Below are 13,616 nucleotides of genomic sequence, written 5' to 3' on the forward strand. Positions count from 1 at the left end.
AGTCTATCATTTAATTTTATTTGAGCGATCCTTAAGGCGTGAGAATGTTCGTCCAACATAAGTATTGGTAATAATCATTTATTTAAAACCAAATGTCCCTATGTTTTACGTATTTTTGACTTAATAAATTTACTGATTATTGTTTTTACAAGAATTGTCCCCTTACCTTAAAGTAATAATACTTAATGGCAATATTTGCTCCTTGTGATAATTTTTTACTTATATATTATCAGTTTTTGTTTTTTTTTTTTATTATGTTATGGCATAATAGATTGGACTATATTTTAATCATATTTTTTTAAAAAATACATACAAACATTGATATGAAAACTAAGAAGCATCATAAAGTCATGTAATGTTTGTTTATCAAGTATTTTAAATAAAACTTATATAGGTGAATACAAACGACAACTCTACATTTAAAATCCAGTTTATTGTACTATAAATTGAATAAAGCTTAAAATGAGCTAAACCCTATAACTTATTCTTAGTTTTAGTAACTAGCTTCTTTCCCTTTTTTTTTAGTTTTCTCTTCTTTTGGTCACTATCAGAACTCGAACTACTTGTCGTGCTTGATGAGTCTGAACTAGAGGAGCTAGATGAACTCTCACTAGAGTCACTGCTGCTGCTGCTAGATGTTGATCTTTGTCTTTTCTTTCTTTTTAATTTCTTTTTTTTCTTATCAGAATCGCTAGAACTTGTGCTACTGCTAGATGAACTTGAATCGGAAGAATCTGTATCTGATGAAGAGGTTGAAGGCTTGCGCTTCTTTTTCATTTTTTTATTTGGTGTTTCATTTTTTTTTATTCTTTGTTTTTCTTTATGATTATTTCGTGTTTTTTCATTTTTTCTTCTAGATATTGGAGATGGTGTTTGAGACTCCTCACCTCTAACTTCTTTTGATTTTTTGTTACCACTATACAAATTTGCTTCATTATTTGATGAATTTTGTTTATTGTTCTCATTAATAATGTTATAATTTTTGTCATTATCATTATGGTGTTTTTTGTGTTTCTTGTATTCCTCATCTACTTTTCTGTGTTTTCTTTCTGGGGATTGGGATGAATTTCTTTTAAAACTTTTAGATTTTTCCTTTTCGTTATTACAATTATCATTTTTACTGTCAGCATAATGATTGCTATGATGTTTTTCTCTCCTAGAGTGCTGGTTGTTGGAATGTTTTCTTTTATCTCGCAAGGGACTCCTTTCTCTTTTTGAAGAAGAAATCTTGTGATTATTTGTTCTTGACCTGCTTCTACTTCTTTCCCTATAATTTTTATGTTTTGAAATATCTTTTTCACGGCTATGTCTTCTATCTTTATTTGAATTATTTTTACTTCTATCTCTATCATACATACTTCTCTGTCTGTCCCTGCTTCTGGACCTCGGTTTACTTTCCTCTTTAGTAGTTGATTTGGATTCATTTTCATTCAGGTACTTAACTCCTCTACCTTTTCCCAACCATTTCATTTTAGAAACAGATTGTGAAAAGTCTACATGGATTCTACGATCATCTATCAATACATTGTCCATTTTAAAATATGCATCTTCACATGACTGCTTATCTGCAAATTCTATAAAGGCATATTGTAAAGAATCACCAGTCTTTTTATCTCGAATAACTTCACAATTAACAATTTTGCCAAAACGGCTAAATATAATTTCTAAGTCATCATCAGTCGTAACAGGGTTTAGCTTGCAAACAAACAGTACATTTTCAGGGGGAGCAATATCAGCATCCGGTAAATCGCCCACAATTTCTAGAATCGTGGCCCTGGCTTTTGCCTCTTTCTCTTCTACCATCTCTTGTATTTCTGCAGCACTTTTGCCTTGAGTTTCATCTATATCTTCATCAGGTGCAATTCTGCCACCTCTCAGTCTTTCCGCACTCGGTGATGGAGATCTAGAAGGTGGAATAAGTCCTGGAGGATCATTAAAAGGGTCTTCAAGAATAACAGTATGAGTAATCCTTACATCTTGGTAAGGCCGGTGTGTATCATCACATATAACCTCATTAAGCTTGCTTAATATTTCACGACCTTCTGTAACTTCACCAATCACGCAATGTACCCCATCAAGTGAGTCTAAATTTGGTGCAAGGGTGAAGTAAAATTGTGAACCAACCATCATGTCGCCTGTGCACACCATTGCTAATAAACCTGCATCCGTGTGACGTATTTTAGGCATTTTTTCACCAGAGAAGAAACGTTTTTCGGGGCCATCTAAGACTCCCCATATAGATTCACCACCTGAACCTTCGCCTGACGGATCACCTGTTTGTGCAATAAAACCACTTCTAATTGAGTGGAATAAATTGAAATTATAATATTTTATTTTGCATAATTTCAGAAAGTTTAAACACGTAACAGGTCGCTGATCCAAGTATAAGTCAACAGTTATATCGCCTAATGTAGTTTCTATTACTACTGCCATTGTTTTTTTAGAATTTACTCTATTGTAGTAATATTTAAAACATTATATGTTAAATAAAAATCTAATATTTATAGATGAGTTTTAACTTTAAACACACAAAAACCTTCATTCACTTGAAGCCTAACCTCTACGGCTTGACAAATTGTCAGGATGTTATGACGCGCCTTGTATGTTAGGGAGGATCTTTATAAAAATTTCATTAATCGATTATCAATTTATGAAAACTGAAATAAACAATAAATATATTATTGATTTATAAAAGCAAAATTTTTAAATTCTTTTTATTAAAATATTATATAACCAAACTATGAAGTAGCAAAATATTAACTATGAGTTGTTGCTTGATCATATCGATTTTCGACCCGATTGTACCAACTTAGGATTCGTTGAAGTTTTTTTTTAATTTGTTGTTTATTTTCTTAAAATATTCTACCTTTTTAAATTAATATTTTAATTTGAAATACCGTTTTATTAATTGATAAAATGGAACAATTGCAAAGTACAAAACTTTATTATACACGCCATCTATTGATATAAACAATTACCGAATATAGTTTTATAGCTAATTGATTTTAGTTATACAGTGATAAAAATAGATGGCGCTTTTTAACACTTAAATAACAATCTAATTATTCTTTGCATGCTCTCGTTTTATGAATAGTTTCATTTTTGGTAATGTTTTTTTTATACATAGTACTTCTATGTATAAATTATTTCTATGTATTACTTGTCAATTTCCATGTAGATTTTTATAAGTTTAATATCTTTTTCACTCATTAATTAATAGTTATTGCTTTGTCATGACTAAAATGCACAAATAGTTATAAGGCTTTCTTTGTTTAGTTAATAGGTACTAAAATTATAAAGTTATTTTATTCTTATTAACTAAATACTACGGAGGATTATACTTTAAAATATTATAATTACTTACTGTTACGTTGCTATATACCATGAAACTTTACAGTTAAGATTTTATAAAGTAAAAACTAAGTAAAACATATATCAAATTTGATTTAGTAATACATCTATCCCCCGATTTACGGTACTTGTTTTACACGGTTTTCCAAATAAGTTTTTTTTTGTTTTAATAACCGATTTTATTACCATCTCTCATAATGTAAATATTTCTGCTTCAAACATCGAATCAAACTTCTTCTACAAACCTTCGATTCCAAAAAAAAATGAGAGTAATTTCTTCATATTAAATATTTTAACTTGTCAATGCATTTTTTTTATTGCGTACACCTAAAAATATTGAAATAAATCACAACTGTTAAATAGCAAAATCATGCATTTTCTGCAAGTTTTTCGATTTACACGGTTTTGACTTGAAAATTTTTAATTTTCGATTTATACGTTTTTCTCAGGAACGTATCTACCGTGTAAATCGGGGGATAGGTGTAATTTGTTATGTTTTGTATGAAAGTTCCTGGTCAATGTTTGAGAAACATTTCGTTGCTAACTATTAACGATATAATGCAATTAATTTAGTCGTTCATATTAATTCTTATCTGCTAAAAATATGTTACATTCGTTTTTATTTCTGAATTCAATAAAAACTATATGAATGGCAATTTTGTGTTATTATTGTGTTGGTTTTAATTTACATTATTACTTATTCATCTCTGATTTACACTAAATAAATTAGAATATAACTAAAATTTATACTTACGTATGACGATAATCATTGTAAATAAACACATCGAATATGAAATGTACCCAGAGCTGTATGCAATTGGCGGGATGCTCACGTTTCTAGAAAATCTAATAAAGGCCGTTTCGTTCACCCTCCTTCCGCTGTGCCCTAATAAAGTGAGTATTGAAAATTTACCAACCATTCTTTGAAGAATATAAGGTTAGCGTGGTATGGATAGCGATTTTACCTAAAGTTCTGTAATAAGTAATATATTTTAAGTTCTATGAGAACGTATTAGAGTTTGAATTGTAAATTTTCGTGCAGTTCATGGTGGTAACAAATTGTTCACACTGGTGGCCAACAAAGTTAGGTAGCGACCTATCGAAGTAATAAAATAAGGTTTGCCGGATTGAAAATATGATATAAATATGCCGTCACGTATTTAGAGGGTGAAAATCGAAATTTGAAAAGTTTAATAGATTTCTAACACCTGCATGAAAATTAAATGGAAAGGATAAATACTTTTTAGTTGCGCATAGGAAAATAATTACTATATAATCTTTAAGTCTGCTCTGGACTGACATTGATGACACTGACATTGATCTTTCTTTTATGACGAACAACGCGAGATGAGTCGCGGTTAATATGAACCTCACCTAAAGCTTAATATGATTGATAAATTTATGTATGGATTTCTGCATATATTTTCAACAGCTGTATGTTTTTCATTCTTAAAAACGCTGTACAGCAAAGTACAAATTTTATTCTGGAATACATCGTCGTCGTCGATGTTTCAACCCAGATATGTCTACTGCAAAGTACAGGCCTTCTTTAAAGATATCTATGGAGGATATACGAGGCTTAGCAAGGGGGTGGCGCTTGCGGTGTGACGTTCCTTCAATTTTGTATTCCATAGGTTCAAGAACGAAACGTGTATAGAATAGACTAATATTAATAGTTCATGTGCCGTTTGCTTTAAAAAATTTAAATAAAACACAACTCATTACTCAGATCGATCGTCTAGTCTTAAGTTTTCTTATAGACAGAATAATTAGTAATAGATTTATATTTAAAGATATATTTAAAGATATATATTTAAAGATATATTTAAAGGGGAGAATGTATAACTCATTTGCTGCTATATAGCTAATATATGGTACACCTAATTATAAAATCAATGGTTTCATAAAATATATAAACGTATTAACAATATATTATTAAAAAAAACCCTTTTTCTCGGTATGAAAAAATAAATATAAAGTTTAAAAAATAATTATTGTTTACCATTTGTCCCTGAAGATTGGCGTGTCGCATTCCAATAGAAAAAATAATGAAAAGTGGAAATAAGTGTAAACCAATCATCCTAAATGTTCAAGTGTCCTAATTAGAAAAATACCATGCGGAATATAAGTGCATCAGGGAAGTGCGCTCGAGTATATATATCGAACAAAAATAACCTTTTTAAAATTTTACGCAAAAAGAATGCCTCGATGTTCTGCCGTGTGAAGAATTATTAATATTCATCTACTAAATAACCCATATTTAGTAGATGAATATTAATAATTCTTCTTCATGTTCGTGTAGATTTTTTGTTCTCGTATGTGATTTGTCGTTGCGGAAATAACCAAACTAGTGCGTGACGTGATTGCGGGGGTAAACATTTGTACCGGTGATTGGTGGCGTTGTTTGCTATAGCGAGTTGGTCCACAGAACTTACACTAGCTACTGCACGGGAATCAGCATTTGTTTAGAACGCTTACATTCGTTGTTATTGGTTCGAAAAATGTTTCTGTACAAATCTTCCATTAAGAATAAACTAAATATTACTTTTGAATTTGGAACATGTCATTTTTTAAACAAAATGACCATATTTATGCTAAAAACTTTAATAAAGCTTCCTCATTAAACAACAAAGTACAACGTGGGCATTATCAGATTTCGTTAAGGGTTGGTGGGGTGTTAGCTATGAAGGCGTGACTAAGCTATATTTTTGTAAAAATGGTTTCTAATCATCGGCACAAGTTTATCAAAATACCATTTTTAAAAAGGTATTTATGCTACTTAATGACACCATGTTTAATAACCAAGAATGGTCCTTTCAGGAACACTTTGGGTTCGAAATGAACGTTCTGGACTTCATCACAGCTGAAAACTGGCCGTCATCTAATCTTCATCTACTGAATTTTGATCAGTTTTAGAGAGTAAGATTTGCATTAACGACATGATAATTTGGAGTCCCCTTTTCTCATAGAAAAAGGTGCGTGCTACTATTGATGCCCTCAACGTTTAAAGGGCTGTATTGCAGCCAGTGGAGACCACTTTGAATAAGCTTTATATATTTTTAATGGTTTTATATTAATGTATCAAACTAACACACTGTAATATTAATAAATATTGCCTAAAATAAAAATGTTGCTTGTTATTTAGATTCTATATTTTATTTATAGCATCTTGTAATAATAATTTGCTGACAAATGAACAATTAAAGCTTTAAAGCTTTTACACTTATTAACAATCAACCTGTGTAAAGTTTTGGATAGTGGTATGGATAGAAACCTCCCGTTTATTCCGACTACAATGTTTAATGAAATAACACGGTCACAATACCACTATTGACCAATTATAATCAGATGGAAGGATCGCCTTGTTAATAATACATAGAATACAGAATGTTAGCGAGAGTTGTCTAAACAGAGAAAAGGTGAGGTGAAATGTCAATGTGTCTGTGAATGATGTATGAACGAGAAATTTCTGTGTTGGAGTGATGTGTTTTGTAGCGGTGATTATGTCTCCACAAAGTGATCATTTTTTGATTGCGACTGGCCAATGACTTCTGTTAATACAAAGTCTGCTCAGATAGTAAAGGATAATATATTAATTTTAATACGTATTTATCCGAATTTTGTAAACGATTATTCTTGCTATATTATCATTATGTACTTATTTCTAAAACCGTTGATTTTTGGATACGCAATACATTAATTGATCGCAAATGATCTGCTTATTTGCAATCAATTAATGTACTTTTGCATCTATAACCAATCATCCTGTATATTGTAAATAAGATCAAAGTAAATAAGATATTTATTACTTTTATCTTATTTGCTATTATAAAATCTTATTACATATTAAACGGCCATTACAAGGCCATTGATGATTATTACAAGTTTTATTAATAATGCTTGAACTGTTTTTTTTTTAATTTTATTAATTGAAAACTTACAGCTAGTTCTTATTTATAAATTTATAATAGTAGCTGTAGTAAAAAAAATCACAATGCCTCTGAAGACGAAAGTCTTTGACCATTGTATGTGAAATTATAATGAGTTGTGGATCCGAGACTTGGCCGCTTACTGGACCTTATAATAAGAGTCCAGGTCATCTAGAGAGCAATGGACAGAGTCATGCTGGGAGGTTCGTTGCGAGATCGAATCAGAATTGAGGTGATCCTCAGAAAAACCAAGGTCATCTACCTATGTAGCTCAAAGAATGGGTTGTCTGTATTGGCAGCAGACGGAGCATATCGCTCATACTACCGATCGTCTTCGGGACTGAAAGGTTCTTTAGTGGCGAGCTTCTCTAGGTGAACCGACATAATTAAGGTCGCGGGAAGTCCTGCGATATTTAAGGAAATCCTATGCCCTGCAGTGGGTCTCTATCGGCTGAAAAGAAGTAAAAGAAGAAGAGTAGCAGAAGACCAAGTCAAAGTTTATGCTAAAAGAAAGCAGTACTACCTAGAGTTACAATATGTAATTTTTGCTATAATAAATTATAATAATGGGAAACACATTATAATTGAGATATTATATTTTCTTTGTAATCGAATTTACCAATGTTTTAAATTACTCACTTTCTTTATGTTTAGAGTAGTTTAAAATTTTATCATTCGCATAAACAATAATAGACTTCAAGTACACCATAAATATCATAAATGACTGCATTGCAGTGAGAATAAAAATATACTATATTATAATCTACATGAAAAAGCAATCAAATCGCGAGTGAGCGTCAAACCAAGGCAACAAATAACATGGGATGTATTTTTAAGGAGGCGTGAAGGGCCGGGGGTGACTTTCGTATTTCCATACAAATGTTGCATAATTTAAGCGGACGCTTCATGTGCCGTTTGCTTTGAAAAATCTAAATTTAACACAACTCATTACTCAGATCGATCGTTCACATAATTTTGTGAGTTGATATCATCTAGTTTTGAGTGTTGCTCTCAATCATCATCTCATCACATCTCAAAAAAAATCTTTTGCTGTCAATTAATGTATGGCACATTGTATGTCAAAATCAATGGTTTCAGAAATAGTAAATAGCGTAATAGTAATGTAGTAAGAAAAATTAGGTTTGCTACATTAAAATTAATTATTATTTGTAACTTGTTCCTGTAGATAGAAATTACTAACCTTTCATAATTTCAATAGAAAAAAAATTTTTTAGAGTGATAATTTCATAAACAGAAAATAAGTGTAAAACCTTTAATGATTTTTGTTGCTTAATTATCTATACATTCACCCTAAGGGCTTGAGTGATCTTGAATATGATATATAAAGATAAATGACCTTATTGCAATTTTTCACATTTTTTTAAGACTCTCGAATTCTAAAGACGATTGATTGCCGGTGTAGCTTAAAATATTCCATTGTTCGCATGGGGTATGTCTTTCCCCGGTATTAGTGCTTAAACAAATATAAATTTGTGTTATTATTAAATTGTATAAAATACTAACCTTTTACTAACATAATCTTTAATTAAAAATTGTCACTAACTTACTAATATTCAATGAACACAATGAGTCTGAATTAAAACAAAATAATTCATTGTTATAACGTATCAATAAAGTGCCAGAAAGCCACTAGATTAAAATATATTGTTATAAATATAAATGGCATACACAAAAACATCTCATTACTTTTTTGGATTCTGTTTAAAATGACGATTTAAAGTTTTCTTTTAAATATAGTAACATCAGAATAGTGGTACCTTAGTGGTGAATGACTCCGATTTATGTCAATAGACTTAAATTATATTTAACAATGGCTTATGAATAGTGAAGAAAGATATGACTGGAATAACTGGTACGTCTTTGGTTCCACAATCTGAGAGATAAGCGACATGCATAGATCTAAATACTGGGCATGCTTCCTGGGTACTGGTTTACCAGTTCTCTTCATAATTAATTTAATTTCATGATGAAGATTGTTCGTACTCGACGTAGACAACAGTAAGGTTTATTAAATAATTGACATACTCGTTGTAATATTGTCATCATTATTTTTAATAATTTGAGTAGCAGCACGTCCACTGCTTGACATAAGCTTCTTCCACAGGATTTTGATAGGACCGGTTGGCAGTGGCCTGCATCTAATATCTTCCAAGGTGGCCTATCCACCTTGTGGTTCGATGCCATAGGTTGCGCTTACCGGTCCGTGGTTTTCACTCCTAAACATTAAGGTTTCAGCCGAGATCTGTTCGGTACGCTATGTGTACTGCTCATTGTCATTTGAACATGTCAAGCCGCTTGGCTATTTCCTGAAGTGTCGTTCATCTACGAATCAGGTTGAGCAGCTATGACCTATGAGACTACCTTTCCATTGTACTTTCCATAGTGTATCATACATGGCAATTTATTTTTAGAACTAATAAATAGATATTTGAACGTTGTACAAGACGTATAAAAAACTGTATGCGGAGAGCCCCGTAGCGTTTTAGATTTAATCTGTTTAGAGTCCGCCGTAAAACGTCGCCGATAAAATAAAGCGAGAGGCGCGCAAAAATCTCCTTCTTATCGCCACCGAGCAAGATTACACATAAAAATGTTAAATGATCCCTAACGCGCATTGAAAAAATTCAGGGGGAAATGGTCGGCGAAATTGGCCGGGTTGCTTCGAGAGGAGAGGCTGTCGATTCTTATGGTATTTATGTTAATGTTTCTAATAATTTTAATCAATAATAATGTTTTTAGTTTTATTATCTTGCAGTTATATTATTTAATAAACATAAGAAATTTAAAATTTAATACCTACTAATTTTTCTAATAAAGTACTAAATTTTCTTATTGATCTGACAGAAGTAGTTAAAATAATATTTTTGTTGTTAATCTATATTTTTGATTTTGTATAGCATTATCTATATTTTCCGTTACACTCTTCTCTCCAATTCGTTTATAATTTTATTCGTTTTTAATTTTAATATTGTCGTTAGTGAAATAAAGATATTATGGAGATAAAAATGGTATAGCTGTAAGGATAGTGGGGGAAACAACACTTGTAATTTTCAGTTAAAACCATAGAATAAATAAAAAAGCTGTCTATATTTGTAAAGTCAATTAAAACCAAAAAAATAGTTATAAAACGAAAAAAAATAGTACGATCATTATTTAAGCTGTAGGAAATCTGCAAGACATGGCCTGTCACATAAATATTAAAAAATACTGTGAATCCTAAAATCATACATTAAATACTCCTTGCTATTTTAGGTGAAAAAATTTCAAAATAAAATATGTTAAGTCGCAGCATTACTCATCGAACGCACATTAAACTGGGGCGTTCGTTGTTCGTGACAGCGCGTCGCTTGCTCGCTTGTCGTCTAAAATCTAATCTTGACGCCTAATCCCGGCCGCTTCTAAAAATACCCATCAACCATCAGCCCGCCCCGCAGCGTCTGTAATCTCACCTATAATGACTTGCATCGTTATTGTTACACTATACATGCTTTCGTAGTCTTTCTACAAATGAAATTTCTTAAAACAAAACGAAATCAGTTCAAAGTCCAGCTTACTTATTAATTACATCCAACTGATATAATAATATTGGCTGTTCCTCGAGTGGCTCGCAGTATCTTTTGTGAATATAATTATATAAAATTCATTGTTGGTAATTTTTAAAAAGCGAAAAAAATTTCTGACAATGTTACGTAGACATATTTCGAAAAAATATCGTTTTTAATGAATACTACCCCAACCGCTTGCGGATGGAATTTCATAAAATCTGTTCCTAGTTTACTCATACTTGGAGAAATGAATATTCCTACCAAATTTCAAGTCTCTTAGCCTTATGGTTAGACAGATATCGTGATGAATCAATACATAGGTCGAAATCTTATTTCTTCTCTTCATTCAATTACTTGTATGTACATAGATTTTACTATACGCAAGGTAACGCCTGATTTCATTAAATATATCACCGCATTTGAACCTTATTACATAACAAACCTTTCGTTAGCAGACTTATCCTCAATTTTTATAGACTACTCATAAAAATACATGGCTTTGTTAATTGTTACATTAAATTCTCCATGTCATTATTTTGAGGCATTAGACAAATTAATATTATTATTTTGCAATGTAATGATCGTGCACACCGCTTAGCAATGAAAATAGTCACATATGTGGTGGACGCTTATACAACCCCTAAAAAAATAATCACAAACAGTCGTAGTGAAAAAACCATTAAACTTTGAAGCTTTTAATTTAGTTATTACACATTAACACAGTTAAACTTTTCTCTAGTGAGTGTAGAGAGAGGACTAAATTACTGGTTATTAAATTTATTATAGCAAAGCAAAGTAATTACGAATATTTTGAACATGAAAATAATGTAAGTACTTCAAAGAAAGAAGGCTTTTTGTGATGGTTTGTATATTGGACTCAACTTTTACTGCTTATGTTTTGGAATAAATTTCTGGTACTATCATTACATTGCAAGGTTTTTGATTAATTTACACAATGATAAGTAAAAATATGATTGCAGGAAATATAATGGGCTTCCCAAATTCGTAACTCTTTTCTAGGCAATCGTGTACGGTATCATAATAAATTTAAGAAGTTCATCGAGGGAAAATTTTTAAAAAATATTTTGTACAGTGTTAAGAACTTTTTAGAGAATAAATTGCTCTACTACAGTCTCAATTTCCTTTTTGTTAAGGTGACCACAAAACCCGCCTAAGTTTTTTGTGGGCTCCTCTCAAACCTTTATAGCTATCAGTGGGAGGATATCGTTATAAGGGAGTTTAATTTGATTTCAGTTTGCATCAAACTGGGCTGTCTTATTTATTTATTTACTTTATTGGAGATAAAAAGTAACAAAAGGCAGTAGGTAAGTACAAACTTAGAACTTTATTCTGACATTCTTCTCATGAATACGTCATGAAAGAATGCCGAACGTTCGTACATCGATTTCACTGTTAATGATCCTAAGTTGATAATAATTTGAAAGAATCTATAAAAATTAAAAATTGTTTACTGTTATTTAAGTTTATTTGAAAGAACTTTATTAATGTTTACTTTATTTGTTTTAGAAAATGTGGAAGCTGACAAAAAAATGAGTGAAGAAGAAGTGCTTGCAGTTTTAAAAATGGCACAAATGCTCGCTTATGGGTTTATGTAAAGTAACTGAAAGCATTGCTACGGTGCTACAGAGTTACATATTTGCGTAGCTGATGTACGTAGACGCTTAGTGATATATGATATCTTTACCTTTTTAATGCAATATTTTTCTTCTAGAATTAAATTGTGTTTGTCAGTGTTTCTTTAATAGTGTTTTGAAAGGTTAACAGTTTTTTTATGTTGAATATATAATTTAATGTTTAGAAAAGATTATAATCTGTTAATATAAAATGAAGCAAAGGAATTATTTATTTCAGTCGTTTAAAAAATTATGCTTACAGAAATTTTGAACAATTGACGAAAAAATGTAAAATAAATGTAACCAAAATAATATTACGTTTATTATTTATTGTCTAGCTAAATTAGGATGTAAAATATAGTTAAGTTAAATAAATGGTTATTTTATGCATGAGTTGAAATCAATAACAACATCTTGAACCCATAGAATCTGCAATCAGCGTGCATCGTTTTATTTTAAAATCAGTAGGTGTAAGCTCCCATAAAATATGTTTTACGATATCACCATAGAATAAAGTAATGGTATAAATAAAAGGAAGTGTCGTGTCGGGGCGTTCGGTGGGCCAATCGGCTTCGATTATTGCCCCACGGAGACTAATATCCCTTTCTTTCGCAAATGTTTTTTAGGGAATGTTATTTTTTGGCGCGTCGGTCGCAGCTGGCGGTCGTAGCTCGTGAAATTGCCGGCTATCGGAGTGTCTCCGACGGCACATTTGGGATTGGGGACTTTTACATTCAACGACCAAGGTATGAAAGTGTAATTAGCATGACAAAATTGAAAATTGTGTTAACTATTATAATTAAGCTTTTGTCGCATTGTCGCTCGCCATTATAAATCCAGACTCTTTAGCTTTGTGATTTTCCCGATATGATACTTTTAATAAATTTTCTTTAGTAGAGAGCCGGTTACGAAAGAAGCAAGAAAATCAACAATATTTATCTCTCTACAATCTGACATTTGACTACACTATACTAGTTAGAACAGTTTTTTTATTACGCAATCTAATACACTCGAGTACTTAATTGCGCTATCATGTTGCATGCCTACCAAATTTTTCGGAAATTTAAATTTATTGTAACAAACGAATAAGAGCTCATTCGTTCAGTTTTATAGTGACAAGTTTTAGTATCGCCTGA

The 13,616-nt window shown here is 31.2% G+C and overlaps 1 protein-coding gene across 1 annotated transcript; it reads right to left on the reverse strand.

Annotated features, from left to right (window-relative positions):
- Positions 1-293: 293 nt before the first annotated feature.
- On the reverse strand, positions 294-2,568 carry LOC137918734 (peptidyl-prolyl cis-trans isomerase sig-7). Its single transcript, XM_068761618.1, has one exon. The coding sequence runs from the start codon at positions 2,431-2,433 to the stop codon at positions 475-477; it is 1,959 nt and encodes a 652-aa protein (XP_068617719.1). The 5' UTR covers positions 2,434-2,568; the 3' UTR covers positions 294-474.
- Positions 2,569-13,616: the final 11,048 nt, after the last annotated feature.

This window comes from Battus philenor, unplaced genomic scaffold (genome assembly GCF_028537555.1).
Source record: "Battus philenor isolate CCGP_79_NKW_IND1 unplaced genomic scaffold, ilBatPhil1.0.hap1 SCAF_15, whole genome shotgun sequence".
Classification (NCBI taxonomy): domain Eukaryota; kingdom Metazoa; phylum Arthropoda; class Insecta; order Lepidoptera; family Papilionidae; genus Battus; species Battus philenor.